Source organism: Verticillium alfalfae, genomic scaffold, assembly GCF_000150825.1.
Source record: "Verticillium alfalfae VaMs.102 supercont1.5 genomic scaffold, whole genome shotgun sequence".
In the NCBI taxonomy this organism is placed as follows: domain Eukaryota; kingdom Fungi; phylum Ascomycota; class Sordariomycetes; order Glomerellales; family Plectosphaerellaceae; genus Verticillium; species Verticillium alfalfae.
In genome coordinates, this window is record NW_003315034.1 from 1,650,589 (window position 1) to 1,671,808 (window position 21,220).

The 21,220-nt window shown below is 57.8% G+C and overlaps 7 protein-coding genes across 7 annotated transcripts in view; 5 read left to right on the top strand and 2 right to left on the bottom strand.

Moving 5' to 3' along the window:
- Nucleotides 1–80: 80 nt before the first annotated feature.
- On the bottom strand, nt 81–2,616 carry VDBG_04830 (conserved hypothetical protein; the record flags this gene model as incomplete). The annotated part of the gene is made up of 4 exons (XM_003005178.1): nt 81–666; nt 1,033–1,605; nt 1,854–2,356; nt 2,566–2,616. The coding sequence occupies 4 exons, from the start codon at nt 2,614–2,616 to the stop codon at nt 81–83; spliced, it is 1,713 nt and encodes a 570-aa protein (XP_003005224.1).
- Nucleotides 2,617–3,204: 588 nt separating this feature from the next.
- On the top strand, nt 3,205–4,272 carry VDBG_04831 (elongation factor 1-beta; the record flags this gene model as incomplete). Its single annotated transcript, XM_003005179.1, has 4 exons — nt 3,205–3,244; nt 3,310–3,349; nt 3,608–3,987; nt 4,043–4,272. 4 exons carry the CDS (start codon nt 3,205–3,207, stop codon nt 4,270–4,272), a joined length of 690 nt encoding a protein of 229 aa, XP_003005225.1.
- Nucleotides 4,273–4,727: 455 nt separating this feature from the next.
- On the top strand, nt 4,728–5,579 carry VDBG_04832 (DNA replication complex GINS protein PSF1; the record flags this gene model as incomplete). The annotated part of the gene is made up of 3 exons (XM_003005180.1): nt 4,728–4,754; nt 4,821–5,371; nt 5,510–5,579. 3 exons carry the CDS (start codon nt 4,728–4,730, stop codon nt 5,577–5,579), a joined length of 648 nt encoding a protein of 215 aa, XP_003005226.1.
- A 1,938-nt stretch (nt 5,580–7,517) lies between these two features.
- On the top strand, nt 7,518–11,073 carry VDBG_04833 (sulfate transporter family protein; the record flags this gene model as incomplete). The annotated part of the gene is made up of 6 exons (XM_003005181.1): nt 7,518–7,737; nt 7,817–8,551; nt 8,606–8,748; nt 8,798–9,344; nt 9,395–9,828; nt 9,877–11,073. The coding sequence occupies 6 exons, from the start codon at nt 7,518–7,520 to the stop codon at nt 11,071–11,073; spliced, it is 3,276 nt and encodes a 1,091-aa protein (XP_003005227.1).
- A 541-nt stretch (nt 11,074–11,614) lies between these two features.
- Nucleotides 11,615–13,054, bottom strand: VDBG_04834 (conserved hypothetical protein; the record flags this gene model as incomplete). The annotated part of the gene is made up of 1 exon (XM_003005182.1): nt 11,615–13,054. The coding sequence occupies one exon, from the start codon at nt 13,052–13,054 to the stop codon at nt 11,615–11,617; it is 1,440 nt and encodes a 479-aa protein (XP_003005228.1).
- An 851-nt stretch (nt 13,055–13,905) lies between these two features.
- On the top strand, nt 13,906–15,081 carry VDBG_04835 (conserved hypothetical protein; the record flags this gene model as incomplete). Its single annotated transcript, XM_003005183.1, has 1 exon — nt 13,906–15,081. The coding sequence occupies one exon, from the start codon at nt 13,906–13,908 to the stop codon at nt 15,079–15,081; it is 1,176 nt and encodes a 391-aa protein (XP_003005229.1).
- A 4,365-nt stretch (nt 15,082–19,446) lies between these two features.
- The window catches only part of VDBG_04836 (kinesin-II 95 kDa subunit), a gene marked incomplete at both ends in the record, with an annotated part of 3,562 nt that continues 1,788 nt past the window's right edge, over nt 19,447–21,220 (top strand). Inside the window, 2 exons of the mRNA XM_003005184.1 lie at nt 19,447–20,233; nt 20,289–21,158. Of these exons, the coding sequence (XP_003005230.1) occupies nt 19,447–20,233; nt 20,289–21,158 (1,657 nt within the window). The remainder of the gene's footprint in view (nt 20,234–20,288; nt 21,159–21,220) is intronic.

A 21,220-nucleotide genomic window follows, 5' to 3' on the forward strand; every position in this document is an offset into this window, starting at 1 on the left:
TCTTGCTGCCGCTGTGTGGGCGCTCTCGTCGGGGTCCTGGCGGAGGAACGGGTCCTGGTTAGTGCGTCTGTCCGAAGGGGTCACGGTGGCTGCGCGCTGCTTTCGTAGGCATGAGAAGAAGAAGAGGAGGAGGAGGAGGAGACAAAGGAGAAAGAGGGTCCGGCCTGGGCGAAGGGCTGGCCTCGCGGTCCGGATTCGTGCACGACGGCGCATACCTCGTTGCCGTTCAGCGGCGCATCTTTGCGTTTCCGTGACGCGCTGACGTCCTGGGCCGTGGTGGTGCTCCCGCTCTGGGCGAGGTCGGCTAGATGCGCGTCCTGTTGTTGCAGCTCTCGCTGGTTGTCGTCGTCGTGGTCTGGGGGAAGGACCCATTTTCGGGTGGCCTGGTCGAATTCGAGCTCGGTGCCGTCTTCGTCGTTGACGGCGATGTACTTGTTGTCGAGACGAGAGAAGGAGATGCGATCGTCCTGGGCGAATGCGTCCTCCGACGTGGGCAACGGCGGATGCATTGTTGCGTCGGCCATGATCGCGGCTGTGGCTAGGCTGAGGGGTGAAAGATGGAAGATGGAAGCTGGAAGATGGGAAAGTTCAGAAGCCTGGGATTGAGATGCCTGAAGCTGCAGGAGCTCAGGGACCAGAGTGACGTTGAAGAGTGGGGGCCGCTGTCTACGCGAAAGTGGGGGTCACATCCGTGTCTCCTTTACCTTACCTTACCTACCTTACCTAGGTATGTACCAGGTAGAGCAAGCTAGCTTCAGGATGTTCTTGACGGGGTCGAATTGGCAGACTCGTGAATACATAAAAAGAGAAGAGAAAGAACAGAGTTGGACACATTGCCATATGTTTTCAATCTGACAGTGAGGCTGCCTAACCATCTAGGTCACAAAGTTCATGCAGCCTACACCTCTAACACTATGAAGCTTCATCTAACACCACGAGGCCTCATCTAACACCACGAGCTTCAGCTAACACCAGCCTCGTCGAACACCTGGCCACGTTTGAATGGCTGCAGCCACCGGCCCATCCGCCTACTCCTTCTTTTCCTGCACAGTCTTCTTGACGCCTTCGACAAAAGCCTCAACAGCCTCGCCACCACCGAGGGGCATCCCGCCGCCCTGCAGGTACCCCCCATTGGCGACCTTGATCGTGAGAGCCTCGGCGATCGTGGGCAGGCCACCGTCGCGGATGGCCATCGTCAGGCTGCCCAGCCCCTGGTGGAACTGAGGACTCCTGAACACCCTCTCCAGCACAGTCTTCTTCTCCGCGACGCTGAGAGACGCCATGGCCGCGGCCGCAGCGTCTGCCGTCGGCTCCGAGTCCCCCAGGTCGCCAGAACCAGTGGCGAGCACCAGGATGGCCGGCGGCAGGAAGCTCAGCAGGCTGTCGATGTACTCTTCCGACGCGGTGCGCAGCATGGGAATCGTGATCTCGTTGGGCAGAAGGTGGTTGAGATACGGGAAAGCCTTGTCGGCGCCGCCTGCCCCCTGCTGCTGCTGCTGGCCACCCTGCGCACCGCCGAGTCCGGCGTTCCCTTGCAATGACTGCAGGAAGTTCCTGACGGCAGCATCGGCATCCGTCGGCGCCCCGCTCGCACCCGAACCAGCTCTGCAACAGTGTCAGCCTCGCTCCCTCCTCGACAAGCTAGCGCGCCGTGATGTCCATGTGCCAAGCAAGAGTAGAGCCCCGAACCATGAGTCTTTTGGGTTGTCTAATAAAGTACAGCATGCCCCTGTCTCCGGCATTCGTCTTTGAATTCGCCACCGCCCTGCCTCGAGGCCCCAATCTGAACGAGACCATGGACACCGAATCGCCCGCACGGCATCACTGCCAACACGACCATGGATATGACCTACGCTCGTGCTCCGTCGCTGCCGCCCTCTCGGGCATCTTCGCCCTCTTCTCGGACGTCTCCTCCCGTGGCGTCGGCGCCGGCGCCACCGCCGGCGCCCCTGTAGGCGGCGCGGCCGGACCTGTCGTTGTCGGCATCCTCCATCTCGTCATCGTCGTCATCATCGTCATCGCCCTGGTTTCCGCCCGACACTGGTGCGAGCTCGCGCTGCACGTCAACGTCCTCACCCTGCAGCAGCTCGTGGACTATGTCTCCAATCTTGCGATCCCGGGGGCTGAACCAGCTGGGATCGCCGCTGGGGGACTGGGGCTTCGACTGCAGCCAGAAGAAGTGTCGGGCGGACGAGGAAGCAAACTTGAGGACAAAAGATACGGCCGTTCGTCTTGGAGGATGCCTTGTCGCCGCTGTGGTGTGGAATAAACTGGCCGTCCGTGGGCACCATGACGAGGTCGAGCTCGGGGTCGTCCATGGGTTGATCGCGTTCGCGCCAGCAGAAGTGGATGAGGTCTGCAAGATTGTCTTAGCACCAGCAACGCCAGCAAACAAGCAAAAGCAGGCTGTGGATGAGACAAACCATCGTCGGAGTAGAGGTAGATGTAGCCTGGCCTGGGCTGCGGCTTCACCTTTCTGGGGTTTCCTTCGGACTGCAAGGCAAGAGGAGGTCAGTACGTGGCGGTCGACGAAGCGGGTCGATCGATGGGTGTCTGGCGGCTCACCTCGACATCGCACATGCCGGCCTTGAAGGTGATGAGTGGTAGGATCGACATGGTTATATGTCTGCTGTGCGGATTCGATGAAATTGAGAAAACAAAGTCGAGGGTCGCAGGAGGTCGAAAAGTGGCGGGAGAGGTGGATGATGTCGCCTGCAGGTTACGGCGTCGAGCACTTGCAATCAGTCGTTGGGTGGATGGAGCTTGCGATGGAGTTACGTAGAGCTTCGTGCCTGCCACTGCCACAGCGACTACCTACTACCTACCTACTGGCCTGCCGGCCAGCCAGCGCCCAACGACCGCCGGCTGTTGGCGGTCGGCGACAGCAATCAAGCGAGCTCCTCTCAGCTTATGTCATCCCGTCTCCCCTGCTAGTGGCGGTGGAGCCTGGAAGAGCCTCCCTGGCGCAACCACAGGGCGGCCCGAGTCTATTCCGTGGATGAGGCGACAAGGAGGGGGGGCAGGAGCGGGGTCCAGGTGCTCAGCAACGAGATTGTGACTGTGCTGAAAAATTTCGGTTCCCTCATCTGAACCCCACGTCAAATCTACCACCTTTCCTTTATCAACACCTCCCTTCGCCCTTCCAATTCTCTCTACTCTTTCTCTCGTCTTTTCTCTCCACGACTCGACCTCTATTCTTTCAAAATGGGTTTCGCCGATCTTGTCTCTGACGCCGGAGCTGCCAGTCAGTCCAGTCGCCAGCCCCTTTGAGGTGTTTTGTTCAGTCAGCTAATGAGCGCGACACCGTAGCCCTCAACGGATGGCTCGCCACCCGCTCCTACATTGTTGGGTAAGTCGCAGTCTTGCCATTTCTTCCGGCGCCTGTCAAGCTCTCTTCGCGAGGAGAGCGACAGCAGCGTTTTCTCTCTCCCCTTGGCTTCCATGATGAATATACATGGTCCGTGTTTCCGAAGCGGCCTCAAGACCCGCTCCATGTAGAAACAACCACGCTTTTAGCACTTCTGATCTTTTGCCAATTTTCCTTGTTTTTTCTCTCTATCTTCTCGGCACAGCAAACACCGAAACTTTGAGACTGACAATGTCTCAGCCACACTCCCTCGCAGGCCGACGTTGCCGTCTTCAAGGCCCTCTCCTCCGGCCCTGACGCCGCCAAGTACCCCTACGCCGCTAGGTGGTACAAGCACATCGCCACCTACGAGTCCGAGTTTGCCTCTCTCGCCGGCGATGCGTCCAAGCCCTACTCCGTCTACGGCCCCGAGTCTGGCGAGCTCACCCTGAACCCCGCCAAGGCCCCCGCCGCTGAGGAGGACGAGGACGACGTTGACCTGTTCGGCTCCGACGACGAGGAGGAGGACGCCGAGGCCGCGCGCATCCGCGAGGAGCGTCTCGCCGAGTACAAGAAGAAGAAGGAGGCCAAGCCCAAGACCACCGCCAAGTCGGTCGTCACCCTTGACGTTAAGCCTTGGGGTATGTTTTCACCATCGCCACCGGAATGAGAGCCATGACTGACAACTAAATACAGACGACGAGACCGACATGGCCGCCCTCGAGGCTGCTGTCCGTGGTATCGAGAAGGACGGTCTGGTGTGGGGTGCCTCCAAGCTTGTGCCCGTCGGCTTCGGCATCAAGAAGCTCCAGATCAACCTCGTCATCGAGGACGAGAAGATCTCGCTGTCCGACCTCGAGGAGGAGATCCAGGGTTTCGAGGACCACGTCCAGTCCACCGATATTGCTGCCATGCAGAAGCTGTAAGAAGCTTGAATGAATGATGTGGAGGGATGAATTTTATGAGGCATGATCGGGGTGGGATTGGGAGACACGATGGTTCACGCAATACCCAGAGGGGCATTGAATGAATTTGCCTACATAGACATTCCATGTTTGGAATCATGAATGCAAAAAGCAATTGAGAGGCAAAAAAAAAATCAATAACCATGTCACCGTGCCAAGTGAATTCTGTCTCATCCAGTGAAGGAGTCTTGTACCTCATTGGGCCGCATGCATCTATAAGATGTAGTGCGCTAAGCATTACAATGGAGGGGTCAGTGGGTCGTCCTTGTGGTGCAGCACAGTTGACGCGCCCTCAAGCCGAGTCGCGGTCTCGAAGACTTCCTCCGTGAAACCCGCCCTCGCGCCACTGCTCTGTTCTTCTGTATCCTCCTTCCTTCCCCGCGGCATCACTCGTCTTCTCACCCGTCCTAGCTCAGATGTACGGTGACCTCGGAAACAAGCTGGTAAGATTCTTCCTCCGCCTCCACGTCCAGCACACCGCAACCTGACACACGCTTCACCACCACCAGGTGCTCCAGGCCAAGCGCACCCAGAACCTCGCCCATCTGCCCCCCTACCAGGCCGAGATTGTCCGCGCCGTGACGCGCGAGGTCCGCGACCTCGACAAGGATGTAGCCGAGCTCCTCGCGCCTTACCAGGGCACGTTCGACCCGGCCGAGCACCAGTCGACGGCCTGCACGCTCCTCGTCAACCACCTCTCCATGCGCCGCAACAAGCGCTGCCTGCTCGCCTACCACCGCACACGCTCCGACAAGCTCGAGGAGCTCGTCTGGAAAGACGCCGACGTGCTCGACCTGTCGGGGCAGCAGGTGCGCGAGGGGCCCGCGGGCGGCGGCGGCGGCGGTGGCGGTCCCGGTGCCAAGGTCAGCAGCGGCGACGGGTCGACGAGCAGCCTGAGCCCGCAGGAGGAGGAGTACGTGCGGAGCTACGGCGACCTGCTGGCGGCGTACAAGGGACAGTGGACGGATATCGATCTGACGGGGAGCCTTGAGCCGCCGCGGGATCTGTTCATCGATGTGCGGGTGCTCAAGGACGCCGGGGAGATTCAGACGGAATATGGGTAAGGGGATTGGAGGTCCTTGCCTCGCACCGCCTGCCGAGGCCTTTTTTTTTTTTTCCTTCTTTTCTATCTTGACGTTATTGCAATGATCGGCTGACTCCCCTTGGTCTGCAGATCGATCACGTTGACGAAGAACAGTCAATTCTATGTACGACAGGGCGACGTGGAGCGACTCATCACGCAAGGATACCTGCAAAAGCTGGATTGAAGGCATGCTTTTTTGACAGCTGTCACCTGATGCATGAGAAATGGAATTCGTTGGTGCAGGACGCGTCGCCAGTGATGGCCCAATGACGCGGCGAACCAGACCATCACAAAGCGAGGGTGTGCGCATTGCTCTCTCGTTGAGGGGCTCAGGTGTCATCTGGTTCACCAGAAAGAAAACGACTCGACGCTCCAGACGCATGCCGAGACGAGGCGTGATAGACCCTTGAACTTTCGTGCGTGGCCACTCGGCGGGCTCGACAGGGTGCTACGAGTGCAACGCTGAAGTTGGGTTGTTGCCCAAATGCCGGTCTCGGACGTTGTACGCGGCACAGAACGTCCGGCAGAGGAGACGAAACGAGACGTCGAGATGGCACCGGAAGCTGGAGCCGGGGCGGCCGGGCGGGCTGGGCGCTGGGCGCTGGGCGCTGGACAGTGGACGGTGGACACTGCCAGCAGCGGGCACGTCGGCGACTGGTGGAAGAAGAGTCGGATACCAAGGCAAGCGAGGGCATCAGGGCTACCTATCTTCTACGGCACGATATGTCAAGTCAATTGGATGACATCAAATGACTAAAGATCACATCTCTGAAGTGTTGCATGTTGGGCTTCCTATTGTTTTTCACACGGGATTGCGTTGACAGAAGAAAATGACATGTATGGAGAGGACCACATGTGGTTCGTCGACCGCCTACCTAACTGCACCTGACGATACGGACCAGTTATGGAATCACGGGCAACCCTAGGTACCTTGGCGATCACTAAGACCGGCGCTGCCGGACGAGCCCCGCCGCTCGTGGGCTGCAGCGACGATCCTGGCCACTGGCCATGTGGGCTCACGGGCCAAACGCGCTGCTGCTGTGTTCAGCCCTTTGCATCAGGTAGCGCGATCACGAATGGGTCGGGAGCTCCCTAGAGAGAGTGTCGTGCTTGGATTGCCATTGTAGCGGTCAATGGCGACATAGATAGGGACGGCGTTGTTGTTATGAGTTGCTGACGGCGGCCTCGTCACGGAGGTGCAGAGAATTCATCACCGAAGCCTCTGGCTGGCAGTTGGCCTTCAAGGGGGGGGGGGCCATGGGGAGTCTCTGGGGCAAGCGATTGGCCTGGGTGGCAGGGTGGCGGCTGAATGGCGTCACTGAGGCTGCCTCGTCTGCTGCACCCTGCTGCAAGCTACTGCTGCCCACGCTGCCCTCATGCTGCTGCTGGCTGCCAGGACCAACCTGAATCTGGCCCTGGACCGCGACCGGGACCTGGACCGACCTCAATCTTCAGGTGCGGGGCTCAATTGAAACGGAACGCGCGCTGGCGCCTCATGCAAATTTGCCGGAAGAACTCAACCCAACCCAGACAGGACCGAGTTCCACGATACCGGCAGACGGAAGACCCCAGCCGGATCCCCTTCGAAACGCACACAATCTGTGTCCTGTCAGGAGAGGTCGATGTCCCGTCAAGACACGTTGACTCGATGGAGCATTCATATGGCATTGGCATGTTCGACTTCCCTCAAGGTACGTAGGTAGGTACGCAGGTATCCAATTCAGGTTCAGGGACCACCAAGAAAGACATCAGCATCGCCCAGCCGGCCCCATGGCTTATCTGCCCCATATCCTTCCCTAGCGTTCCTACGTCGTCTCCCCCATCCTCGTCACACCTTCAGCTCTCCAGTGCATACCAGTTCCCACCCCCATCGCGTGCGGGCGCTAGGATGGTCCAGAACTAATCCCTTTCTGTAAATACTTTTGCCTGCTTCTTCTTCAGCCAACTGGGACCCGAGCGACCTTGGTTTTGACTGGCTTTGACTGGCTTTGCCTGGCCCTGCAGCAAACCTTCGTCCTCCTCCTCCTGCTGCTCCGATTCGGACCTAATGCTCTGCCCCTCGCCGCAAACCCTCCATCGCTGCTGCAGTTTCCAGTGAGCCCATCGTCCCGTGGATGTCGCCATGTCGTCACCCAATTATGGCTTCTCGCCATGGCGGAGGAGAGCTTCGTCACTGAGCACCCAGACCCAACCTACCGACGACGCGCAGCCCACGCCCATCAACCGCCCGAACCGCAACTCCCTTCCCCCTCACTCGGACTCTCTGCGGCAGCTGTCCTCGTCCACGGGCCAGAGAGAGCCCATACGGTCCTTCATACACGGCTCAGTTCGAGACGACCTTGGTAAGTCGCTGCCGCCAGTCGCTCTCCCCCACCGTCGCAGGAGACGTATATACTAAGACGCACGCCCACCTCCCTCCAGCACCTGTCGACAGCGCTGAATACCTCCGTCACGTCCGCGAGGACACGGCAGAGCTAGCCTCCTACCTGCTCTCTGACAAGAAAAGCAACCAGAGCCCCGCCTTCCTCTCGAGACGACGCTCCCAGCAGTCCCAGGCGCAGTCCCTCCTGCCGAGCGAGGACGACGATGCCGACTACGGCTCCGAAACGATACACGAAGTCTCGGAGCCTCCTTCGCCTCACAACGAGATACAGCCCGACGACGAGCTGCCCGACGAGGGGCCCTCCATCCTAACGAGCTTGCTGCGCAAATCTCCACCACAGTCCAGAGGGGCGTCTTCTCCGTCGCCTGAGCCGCGTGTCCCCGAGATCGAGACCCCGGCGCTCGAGCAGAAGAGGTCGAGGTCGTCAGAGCGTCAACGACGGCAGAGAAGCAGCATGGGAGGAGAAGAGGCAGAGTCTACGGAGCGGACGCCCTTGCTGGGAAGGGTATCCTCTGACGGGCACGGCACCAATGGCCGCGCCACGGACGACGTCGAGGGGCAGAAGCCACGGCCGCGAAGACAGTGGCTCAATGGACTGAAGACCGCCGGCCACAATGTCGAAGCCAGCCTGGCGCGGACTGCCAAGGCGGCGACGAGTCCGCAAATCTGGAACCGCAAGTCGCTGTGGGCGAACGTGGTGGTTGCGCCCGCCTCCTGCCTGCCTGCCGTCATCGTGGGGCTGCTGCTCAACGTCCTCGATGCTCTGTCCTATGGTAAGACTGTTCAACCATAATCTGCAGCAAGCAGCAGGCTAACCACTCTACTAGGCATGATTCTCTTCCCCCTCGGTAAACCCATTTTTGCCGGTCTTGGCTCGGCTGGCATTTCTATCTTCTACGTGAGCACCATCGTCTCACAGCTCACCTTCTCGGCCGGCAGTGGATTCAGGGGTGCTGTTGGCTCTGAACTCGTGAGTATGTCCTTTTCCTCCCCAGCACGCACGCTCTGACACACCTCAGATCGAAGTCGTTCCATTTTTCCATAACATGGCTCAAACTATCACCGACATCGTTGGTGAGGAAAACCCCGACGCTGTCATCGCCACAACAATTACCGCATACGCTATAAGTTCCATGGTCACTGGACTTGTCTTTTACCTCATGGGCAAGTTCAACTTCGGCTACATGGTCGGCTTCATCCCTCGACACATCTTGATCGGCTGCATTGGCGGTGTCGGATGGTTTCTCGTTGCTACTGGCTTCGAGGTCTCTGCCCGCATGAGTGGCAGCCTCGAATACAACTTGGAAACACTGCGAAAGCTCTTCCAGCACGACACAGTACTGCTTTGGGTTATTCCTCTCATACTGGCCATTGTGCTGTTCTACGGCCAGGCAAAAGTTGCGTCCAAGTACTTTCTGCCCTTGTACATCACGGCGATTCCCATCGTCTTCTACTTCTTCGTCACAGTCATTGACACTCTCGACGTTGACCCTCTTCGCGACAACGGCTGGATATTCGAAGGGCCGCCAGCCGACGAACCATGGTGGTATTTCTGGACACTCTACAGTACGTTCCCAAAAAGACGCCGTCGACGACTTGGCTAACACGATTTACAGAGTTCCACCTCGTCCAGTGGGAAGCCATCCTGGACACAATTCCAGCCATGTTGGCGCTGACTTTCTTCGGCATCCTTCACGTTCCCATCAACGTCCCTGCTCTTGCTTTGCAGACGGGCGAGGACCATGCTGACCTCGACCGGGAGCTCAAACTGCATGGATACTCCAACTTTCTGTCCGGCTGTTTCGGTAGCATCCAGAACTATCTGGTCTACGCGAACACTGTCTTCTTCATGCGGTCTGGAGGCGATAGCCGACTTGCTGGCGTTATGCTGGCGGCATTGACGTTTTGCGTGCTGATGGTCGGGCCAATGATCATTGGCTTTATCCCGGTCATGATGGTCGGCACCCTTATCTTTGATCTCGGATTCGAGCTGCTTCTGGAGGCCGTGTGGCTACCAAGGAAGAAATTGAAGCTGGCAGAATACCTGACCGTAAGTGCGTCCAGCGTACGTAGACTGATCGCAGGCTAACAGTTCCAGGTGATCGTAATCGTGCTCATCATGGGCATTTACGACTTTGTTATTGGAATTGGTGTTGGTATCCTCCTGGCCTTCATCTCGCTGATCTTCCAGACATCGCGCGTGCCGGCAGTTCGTGCCAGCTACAACGGCGACATCGTAGGGTCTACGGTGCGCCGCAACCCCGGTCAGCATCGATACCTACAGCAGGTGCGCCGTCAAATTTACATTGTCAAGTTGACCGGTTTCCTCTTCTTCGGCACCATTGTAAGCGTCGAGGAGAAGATCCGGGCTCTGATTGAGGACGATGCTTTTTCAGAGTCTCCTATCAAGTTCCTCATTTTGGACTTGTACCACGTCAGCGGGCTGGATTACTCGGCTGGAGAGGCGTTCAACACGATCAGCCGTTTGCTCGATAACAAGGGTGTTGTGCTGGTGATCAGTGGTGTCGACGCAGAAACCGAGTTGGGACGCAACCTACGAGCCGTTGGTCTCGGCTCGGAGTCGGTGGAAGTAACCATGCTCCCGGACCTCAACTCTGCGCTCGAGAGCTGCGAGAACGAGCTCTTGAAGACCCTCTACGCAAACCAAGAAGAGCTGCATGCCGCCACGCGAAATGCCCCGACGGCCAGCCTCGACGTCCCGGTCAAGGCAGACGTGGGTTCTGCGCTGGATGGCGTCTTCAACTCGCCTCGGCGGAACCACCTACGTACCGCCGCCAAGAATGCCCTCACCAACACGGAATCGCAGCAAACGACGCGATGGCAGAGCTTTAAGGAGCCGCTGCGTCTCATGCTCCAGATATTCCAGGGCTTGACCGAGAAGAACGAGGACTTTTGGTTCCGCACCGTCCCCTACTTTGTCGACGCGAGTTCGTCGCCGGCTCGACCCTCTACCGGCGCGGCGAGACGGCGAGCGGCTTCTATCTCGTCGAACAGGGCATCCTGCGCGCCGAGTACGACTGCCCAGGGCTGGCTGACGGAGAGCATCGTGGCGGGCACGACGTGCGGCGAGCTGCCGTTTTTCTCCGAGACGGAGCGCACGGCGAACGTTCTCGTGGAGCGGGACTGCGTCGCCTGGCTGATGGACACCGAGGGCTGGGAGAGGCTGCAGAAGGAGGAGCCGGACGTCGCGAGAGAGCTGTTGCGCATCTCGCTGAAGCTGACGAGCGAGCGGCTGAGCTCTATTACGTCGTATATACTGACCATGGCGGGCTGAGGCGTGCCGCCTTGGTGAAATGGATCGGGGGGGAGAGATCCCAGAAACCATGTTTGTATGGTGTTGTATTGGATGGAGCGGGACACCGATGTACTTGGAGGTCATTTGCCATCATCAGCGTTCTTGTTGAGATAGTTCAGAGAGCAGAGAGAGGGCTTTATACCCAGTTTGACAAAGATTAGAATTGGTTCACGTTTGAACAACTCGAGTCGTTTGTGTGACAACTCACGGTCGTGCGTTTCGATTTGTCTGTACTACGTGTCATAACAAGTTGTGAAAACAAAAAAAGAAAAAAAGGTCTTCTAACGCCGTCGCTGCCCCCAAGCTCATATCCCGACCTCCTCATTCATATCCGTCCAGTGATCCCATCGCTGACCATTCATTCACACAAGTGGCCCATCCTATCGCTCTCTCTTTCTTATCCTTGTTTGTCCAACTGCCGAGCAATCTTCGAGCGTAGCCACCATCGCAGCTCTACCATGCGTTTCCAACATGCCACCAGTCTAACTCCTCTATGACTCTTGACTCTTGGCTCTTGAATCTAGACTCTAGTGTCCGTCCTGTTGTCTACCTCCATGTCTACCACCTGATGGGTCGCGCTGTGCAAATTGTCCTTGAATATCCCGTCGTGCTCCAGCTTTGGCCACTCTTCATGTGACGCCTCTGGCTTCCCGTCCGGCTTTTCGTCATCGTCGAAGCTTTCCCGGCTCTTCTCAGGCCCCTGCTCCTCCTTCTCGGACTGCTCCTCGCCCTCGTCATCGCTCACGTCAAACTCTCCAATCACGTCCAGCCTCAGCCGCGGGTGCTTGAGACAGGCCGCCTTCACCTCGGGAGGCACTGAACCCTCCCCAACGACGATCCTCTTGAGCTTGGCGGCGTGGAGGTCAAGATGCTCAATCATGTGCGCAAGCAGCTCGGTGACTTCCTCGTCGCGGCCCAGCTCGCCAAAGAATTCGAGCGTCTCGAGCGAGGGTGGCAGGCCGACAGACTGCAGCCTAGGCTTCCTAGAGGTCTTGCCGAAGAGCTGGTAGTCCCAATTCATACGCAGCGTGGTCAGCTTCTCAAATTCGCGCAAGGCGAGCGGCTTGTGGCCGGCCAGGGAGGGAAAATCGATGGTGACGGTCTCCAGAGAGGCGGCGGCTGAATCAATGGCGACCATGTAGTCACGAAACATGTCGGAGCTCTCCTCAAGTTCGGGCTGAGGGTCCTCGAGCTGCGTCATGACAAACTCTTGTAGGGCCTCGGGAAAGACAAGAAGGTCAGACAGGGCGTCATCGTTAATGTCACACTCGACAAGGTGCAGCTTCTTGAGGGCCGTGGCGTGGGGCTGTTCCATGAGGTCGAAGCCGCGGTAATCGAGACGCGCGCGACGGAGGGTCAGTGACTCGAGCGTAGGGTGGGCGAAGATGTGGATGTTCTCGCGGAGGTCCCAGTAGCCATCCTCGGGGCACTGATAGAAGAGAGAGGCAGACTTGAGGCAAGCCAGGTCAAAGGGGCCATTGAACAGCTGGCCGATGCCGTGGAGGAGGGTCACGGGAACGGAGATGTCGAGCGTCTCGAGATTGGACATGGCGGCAATGGCGCGAGGCAGGCTGTCGAAGCGAAGAGCAGCATCTTGGGGACGGTAACCGTGAACAGGGGCATGAGCGTCGATCGTCAGGGCTGTGAGCTCGTGTGAGGGGTAGGCTAGCTTGACGTGCTGTATGGCGGAGCCACGGCGTGGGCGACGGCTGAGGGACTCGCTGAAGAGCAGGTGCAGCTCGGGATTGAGAAAAAGAACCGTTTTGTACAGCACAGCATCAGCGAGGGCGTGATACCGCTTGTTGAGTCGCGAGACGGTACAGAGATCGCGCTTCGACTGTTGAGCGACAGCTTCGAAGAGGCGGAGAAGAACGCTGTCAGGGATGGCGGCAAGCAGGTCCGGGTGGACCACCTTCTCGGCCCCGTTCCGATCCTGCGTCAGGGCGGAAGAGCAAGTCATCATGAAATGTCGATGAGTCTGGCGATGAAATGTTGAAGAAGGTGGGTGGGATGACAGCAAGGTATGGCGCGTAGCCTCGGCTGATGGTATGCAAAGAGTTATAAGGCAATGAGCGCTAATGTACTAGCAGGTCGTCAGCATCGCAATGAAGCGAGGCCGACGTGCTTTCAGGTATTCATAATCGGAAGTATGTGATACTTGGTGGGTAGGGTGGCAGGACTGCCAAGCGAACCTTTGATGAGAGGCGATAGAAAAGGGAGATGATGATGGAGGTGCAGTTGATATGGTGTCCTCAAATGGAGTAAGGTAAGGCGGGAGGGCGATCAGATGTTGTCAGGTTGCCCGCACACGCACACGGGGTTCGTTCGAGGTGAGCTTGAGCTGTAGGCGGGAAAGGGAAGGAGCCAGGGAGAAGCGGCCCCAGACCGGAAAGGTGGGGGTGTGGCGACCACCTTGATATGGAAATGGCAGTAGCACCCCAGGCCGTTGATCCACTGTTTCACCCATTGGTCGCCCTTTCTCTGAGGTGTCTCCTTGTACATCTTGTAGGTACCTTGCCTCACTGCGACTGCCTCGCCGGATGACTGATTTTGCACTTGCCACTGTTTCCATCAGATCAATATCGGGTTCCGTCAAGAACATGAGTCGCCTTTTGGCCCTATCCTCTGTACTCGCTGCCTGAATCGCGTATCAAGCTGCCGTGCAAACATTGCCGAAGAGGCTCTATCAGCGAAAACCCTCTTCGCCCGAGGTTCAGACTACCTTGCTGAGTGAGACTGGACAGCTGGCCAGGCATCTTTCACTCAACAACTTGAAGTACCCACCACGGAGTTCATCTGCACCATCTCTGTATGACTGCCAACCGCCAGACCCGCCTTGCAGGCGGGCGAATCACCAAACCCTCGCCATCGTCCTCGTCATCCTCTCTGCCTTCCTCCAAGAAAACGTCAGCCCGAAGCCCTCAGGCCAAGAAGCCTCCACCAGCCGATTATGAAGAGGATTATTTTCAAGACCACCTCGATGACCAGGGGCTCGTCTTAGCCCTCGCCACAGACCTTACACTTCGAGACGTGCCGCAGGCGATGGCTCGCGCCCGAAGCACCATGTTCGGCCCTGTCCCCGGCATGGGCAGCAAGCGCATGGCCAAGACGGTCAACTTCCACGCTGGCCTGCCTGGCTTCGTCAGTGCCGGTCACGTTCATGCTGTTCTCGGTGGCAGTCCGACGTCCGTGGAACGTGAGGTCGCTACGCTCGAGGGCCGCGGCGTCTTGAGACGGTTGAGGGTTCGTGGGAGGGGCGAGGTTCTGATTCGGCAAGATGAGTACGAGGGGCTGGTCAGCCGCTGCTCCAAGCTGGACGAGGACACGAAGGGGCTGTATCTCAGATTCCTCAGAGAACACCCTCGCGCAGGCATCATGAGTGTAGGCACGTGCGATGAGAAGCAAGGGGATGCGTTGGTCAGAGCCGGCTTCCTCACAGGAGGCACGACAACAAGAGATGAAAACGCTTCTCTTGGAGGTTTCTATGGTCGACCAGAAGATAAGACGTCTCTCGCGAGCATCGCCGCCGCGTCACGCGCTGCCAGCGGCGGCATCGAGGCAGTCGGCGGCGTCGGGGCGCTACAGAATGCAGGCGGCAGCAGCGGAGCCTCGCGACTCGGCCGGGGAGGCGTCGGCCCAGAGCCCGAGTATCGCATTGCCGCGCCAGGTCACGGTAGCTATCTCAAGCTGGTCTCCGCGGCGGTAGAGCATCTCATGTCACTTCTTAGTCGGTCCAAGTATGGCGAAATGCCAGAATACCTGTTGCGAGAGCGTTGGGACGGCGGTATCGCGAGCGACGATGCCCGCAAGATGAGGCGCGCCCGTGGTGAGTTCACTGGCGTGCTGCCGTGGCAGACGAAGAAGTGGCGCGAGTTCTACGGCCTCGAATTCGGTTGGGTCCTTGCCGAGGCCATGGGCACGGGACGTCTCGAGGTCTTCGAGACCGGAAGTGTCGGACGCGGAGTGCGCAAATTGCGTGATGACTAGACAAGGTGACGCCTGCTTTGAAGAACATATCTGATGTCCATAGATTATACCCCACGAGTTGCAAGCTTGACTTGCATTGAATAAATTCCGATTTTTTTCGTCTAGTTTGCCCCTTGCCCGTGCATCCGGTCTGCTGCGATTTGACAGGGCTGAATAGTCGATACCACCTTGCCGGGTGGATGAGTCGTGCCAAAGTCTAAGTGAAAGCTTCAAGCCGTGACTCCTGTCTGCCGTGTTGCCCCGACTCGGTGGCTCTTTTGACGACACTCGTGGTGACGTACATAATCACTTCAAGCCGCGTGTGCCATGTAGCTTTCGGGTGGGAGAATGTCATAATATGGCTTCAGACACGGCATACAGCATCTGCAGTCAAGACCTGCCCGGAGCTGCACAATTCTGAGGTTGCGTGGACACCAGTCCGCACAATCGCAAGCTCATACGACTTGGCACGCCCGAAGCCGTGCGGCCGAAATTCCGGGGTATGTATCTGTATATACAGATGTTTAATATTTCCAAGAGGTCTGACTGATCTAACTTTTACAGTAGATGACGTCGCATTTGACCTGTCATGGGAGCCCAGAGCTACTGGGCGAGGCCTGTGTCGTGCAAGTCCGCAGTTATTGTCGATTCCCTAATAGTTGCGAGAAAAGAACCCCTCAATCTCAAGCATCTACCTCGGTGATTCTTCGCCGGATTGCTAAAGACAACCTGTACGCATGCTTGCTGGAGCTGTTGAACTGAAGAACGAATTGACATTGAGCCACGTATAGCCTCTTGCCGGGCCCCTGTTAGGGCAAAGGGCAAAGCATCGCAGTCAGTAGCTTCGAAATGTCTCGGGAGACCACACTGAGGTTGGCGTGGACAACCGTGTCTTCGCCATCGCCGTCTTCCGCCGCGCGCCCCGAGCAATAGACGCGTGGTGTGGTAGCTTCATCCGCGAACGGCATCGTTGGTTAGGGGCCAGGCCGGGCGGGGCTGGGTGCCGGCCTATTTAGTAGTGAGATGGCGAACAAAGGAAAAAATCTCAAGCCAGTGTTTTTGTGAATCCGCTTTCGGCCTGAGAACAGTCCATAGCCAAGCCCGTGGGACTTTTCTTCTTGTCTGTTCATCTGATTCAATCAATGGAGATGTTGTTGCTCTTGCTCGTCAATCAGTGCACAGCCCTCAACTGGAAGAAGAAGTGACCCCTCACTGCAATCCAGATCCTCGAGCCGACCTCGGCACTTGCGATCTGTCCACGTTCGATCTAGGGCCGTGGATCGTGCCACCGACCACGAAGTGGTCCATCCGGCGGCGGAAGGCAACAGCGACCAGGTCTGTAGCTGAAGTCGTGGCGACCCCCTTTCGATCCACTGTTCTCGTGAGGGAAGCGATTTAGGAACAGGGTGACTGACGAAGCCGGCGGCCTGTCAATACAGAAACGCGGCCGCTTGAGACGCGCCAGTGTCACATTCGGGTTTGTAGTTCTGCAGGCCATGTGCTTGTCATTATCTTGCGAGAGCTCATGGGTACAGCAGTCGGCATCCTCGTTAGTCGTCTCATGCAACTGTCACAGTCGAGTTGCGCCCTAGGCCAAGAAACTTATCACATCAAGCCCTGGTCGATAGGCGCACGGGGCACGCCGTTGGCTGGAGGTGGCGGTGATGTGATGGGCGGAGGGAGATTGCGGTTCTCAGCACCCGGATGCCGATAGCCAGGAACCCACTTCGATTCGGCGAGCGTACTGGGCACATCGCACACACTTCGTCAATGATCGAGGCCATGTTGTCCAATAGTTTGGGTTTCGGACGCACGCGTAGGCGTGGGCGCGGGCTTTAAATGGGCCGGCTGGTCATCCTTTGAAGGCCCGTAACTCGTGAATCTGGCGACTGTCTGTGTGGCCGAAGGAGACGAGGATCCGACTTGACAGGATGACAGTAGACGAGGGAAGAGGAACTGTGCATACTCCAGTGATCAACGCCCACTAGCAATGTCGGGTAGTTCTGGGATGACACCTGCCGACACCAGGGTTGCATCGCACCTTGCATGCGCCTGCATTGGACTGATCTCGTGTGCGTCTTGCATGCCATTCTTGTGGCGCCACTCTGTTGAAGCGAAGGAGGGACCAAGGCAGATCAGCTCCTCGTTCTTCAACATTTGACAGCTTGTGTAGCAGCCTTGAAAACATGTTCTTCTTCGACTCAGGTGTTGGGCAGGCAATGCGTGCCACACGTGTCTGATCCAAGCAGCAGAAGAGCAGGGGAAGAGACTTTGTGTCAGCGGGCGAGAGCCAGGGCTCTCTCTGTGCCAGCCAGCATTAGAGCCTCGGAGTTTACTCCCGCGGCGCGCGCTGGTGCAATACCTCGCCGGGTTATGCAAGCCTGCATGGCGATCTTGAACCGTGTTTGGAGCTCTCTGTTACCTTTTGGGTTTGTAGCGCGCTTTGTGCGTGGAGAGACTTGTGCATCTCATTAAACGCAGACGATGGTCTGGACGGCAGGACGGTAAAGGGGGGAAGAGCCGGTACTTTTGGGGTTGGATCGTGCCCTCAGCTGTGGCACTTGTCCCGAAGAAGATGCTACTAGGCTGCCACACCTGCGCGCAAACCCTGTCCATGTAGCAAGATAGCCAGGGGCGATTACCTGGGTCATCAAATTGGGGTGGTGAAAGCTAAGCACTGTTTGGGCCATCGAGGGGTGGGCAGAGATTTCCAGGATGCCATGCCGGGGTTGTCCTTCGTCGTGAGTCGTGAAGCGGACGCGTCTTGGGCCGGGGAAAGGCTAGGGGGCCAGAGAAGTCGTCAGGGGTTGGATGGACGGAAGGATGCGAATGTCGAGGGTCTTTGGTTGATGGGTCGGGACAAGACAAGCATACGAGTGAGTGGCCGAGCAGTTGGCAGGGACACCAGGGACTCCAAGGACACCAGGACACCAGGGGCCCCAAGGTCAAGGGGAGAGAAGGGGGAAGGGTAGGGCGAGACCTGGTTGATCGATAGATGTGTATGATCGAGAGATGTGATTCCTCCCTCCTCCCTCCTCACTCGCCTTGCCTACATCGTCGCCGTTGCCGTCAACGCATCGTCTTGTCGTCGAGTCGTTGTTTGCCACAACCATCCGTTCCTTTCGCTGTGTGCCTACGAACCAGCCATCAACCAGTCAACAAACTATCGAGTATCGTCTTCGTCCTCAACGAACCATTTCCTTTATTCCAAACAACCAGGCGAACGCAAATTAATCGACAAGGTCTCGCCGTCGTCCGTCGACTGTCCTCTCAGGCGATCAGTGCACTACTTGCGTGAAGGGGGGGGAAAGCGCAAATCCCGAATCGGCCTCAATCGAGCCAACTCGACCCGTCTCGCCTGCCGATTCCTCAACATCGGAAATCAGGCCCAGCCAGCTCTGTCCCGCTCGAGCCCAGAGCCCCAGGATCGGACGAAAACGACAGGAAAGCACACCCAAGCCGCAACGTCTAGTGTGCACGAACTCCCGCCTTTTGGGCAGGCACCACTCTTGTTACCACGACGCACGACGGGATCTCCTTCCTTACGATTTGCGCTACCGCCTGGCGCTTTCCTCTATTCGGTCCAGGCGAAAGCAGGAGGCACAAGACAAGAGCAGCCGCAACCCCGTGTACCTCTGGCCTCGCCATTGACGTCGGCACGCTTCTACTCCCGTTCTTCTTGACAGAAAGAACATTTGCGACCTCATCTCACCTTGACACCGCCCACCGTCCTCGATTTGCCCCGTCTGCAGCCAGTCCCTGTCTCGACAAAGCCATTCATTCGTCCGCCCCATCCCCGAGCTCCAACCACCTCGCCATACCTCTTCCTTTTGCCGAAACCCACTCAGCAACGTCGCCCACCTTTAACCCCCGACGTCCGCTCAGCAGAAGAAAGCGTCTTGTCGGGACCTCACACACCCATTCTCTCTTCCGCCCTCTGCTCTCTACGCATAGCCAAGACTGCTCCTGCCGACCGTTGCCTCGAATCACGAGAGCATTCGGGCGCCTCCAACACGTCACCAAAGGCGATTGCTTGCTGTCTTGCATCGCAAGAGGCGAGTCAGTCCTACCTCACCGCAGCTGGCCTGGCAGTCTGGATCTCTGCCACCACCTCCCTCCCCGCCTACCATCTGATCCACAATCAGACATTTGAAAGACATCATATCACCAGGCCCCCCGCCCGTGAGACTCGCCCACCCGCCTCTGCCACTTGAGCGGGCAGCTGGGGCGCTCTTCGATCTGTTCCTCTGCGACTCTTCATGGCCCTCCACTCGAACCTCGTCTGGTAACGATTGTCACGAACAGCCTCATTGCACCCTGCGGTCAGGTCTGAGCACTGGGAATACCTGAAGTCCAATCCGACCCCGGCACGGCCCAACCACTACAATGGCAACAACGCTACCAAGGCCATCTCGTCCTTCCAACGGGCCGCCCACAATGGCCCTCCCCGCCCTACCTATCGCCAAAACTCGCAAGAGCACAGGCAACATTCCAACACCTGCAAGCAGGTCCATTCCCAACACTCCGAATCCCAAGAGCGGGCTCAGGGCACCATCTACGAGCTTCGCACCACCGACCTCCCCCGCCCCGACATCCGCACTGCCACAGCCAAGGTCGTCATCTGCTCTTGGCACGCCAGCCCGGACACTTCGAAAGACTGTGAGCATCAACTCGTTCCCACAACCACCACGAAGTGAAGGGCGGGTGAGCAGCTTGCCACCGAGTCCTCTCGGAGCCGATTCCCCAAGAAACTCTGTCCGAAAATCGCGAGCTTCACTCGCGCCCTCATACTCCCATCTCAGCAACGGTACCCCGAGCCTCCTCAACAATAGTGGCGAGGGCAAGTCAATATCTAGTGCCAGCGTGCGCATGTCGGATGGACTCATCAGCATCTCTTCTCCACCTCAGAGTAGGAGTTCCTCGGCGCAAGATTCATATTCCACCTCAGCAACCACCTATGACGATCCTGTCGACGGAGCAGCGTCCAAAGGTGCCGATGCAAGCGACAAAAGATTATCCAAACTTGAAGGCAAGGGCAATGTGCTTGTCAGCGTCCGTGTGCGTCCCGACGCCAATGGAAGCGACAACAACAAGTCCGAAGGCGAATGGATGGTCGATGGCCGCAAGTCGCTTGTCGCATATCGCGGCAAAGACGGAGGAGACCACTTTTACGGTAAGCGGGTTTCGAAGCTTTCACTCTCGCGCGCTCGATGCTAACTGGGTATCAGACAATGTTTTCTCGACACACGACGACAATGGTCGGGTATATGACCACATTGCCAAGCGCTTGGTACGCCGGGTCATGGAGGGCTATCACGGAACTGTCTTCGCCTACGGTATGACTGGTACTGGTAAAACTTTCTCCATGCAAGGCACGGCATCATCTCCTGGTGTTATACCGTTGGCAATTACGGATATCTTTTCGTACATCCGGGAGACACCCTCGCGCGAGTTTCTTCTGAGAGTCAGTTACCTCGAGATTTACAACGAGCGGATCCACGATTTGTTGAGCATGTCGACCGCCGGAGTAGGCGTCAATGCTGGGCAAGAGGAGATCAAACTCAGGGAAGACGCCAAGCGCGGCGTTTATGCCAGTCCCTTGAAGGAGGAAATCGTCCAAAGTCCCACTCAGCTGCTGCGGGTGATCGCTCGTGGAGACCAGGCGCGTAGGACGGCGAGCACGCAGTTCAACGCCCGAAGCTCTCGCAGTCACGCCGTCGTCCAGATCGTGGTAGAGAGTCGTGAGCGCATCCCGGGCAACACGGGGGGCGAGAGCAAACGCTCTGGCATGCTTCCTGGCGGTGTGAGGGTATCGACCCTAAGCCTAATTGATTTGGCCGGTTCAGAAAAGGCCGCCGAGTCAAAGGAGAGACGAACCGAGGGCTCCCACATCAACAAGAGTCTGCTGACTCTTGGAACTGTCATCTCAAAGCTCTCCGACAGCAAAGACAAGGAGGGAAAATCCGCCGACAAGGACGGAAAGCATCTCCCTTATCGTGACAGCAAGTTGACCCGGCTTCTGCAAGGAGCTTTGTCCGGTAATTCTCTTGTCAGCATTCTCTGCACCATTCAGATTGCTCTGCAGGCACCGCAGCAACGTCAAACAGCCACACCGCGGAGACAATCAATACGCTGAAATTTGCCTCTCGAGCAAAGAACA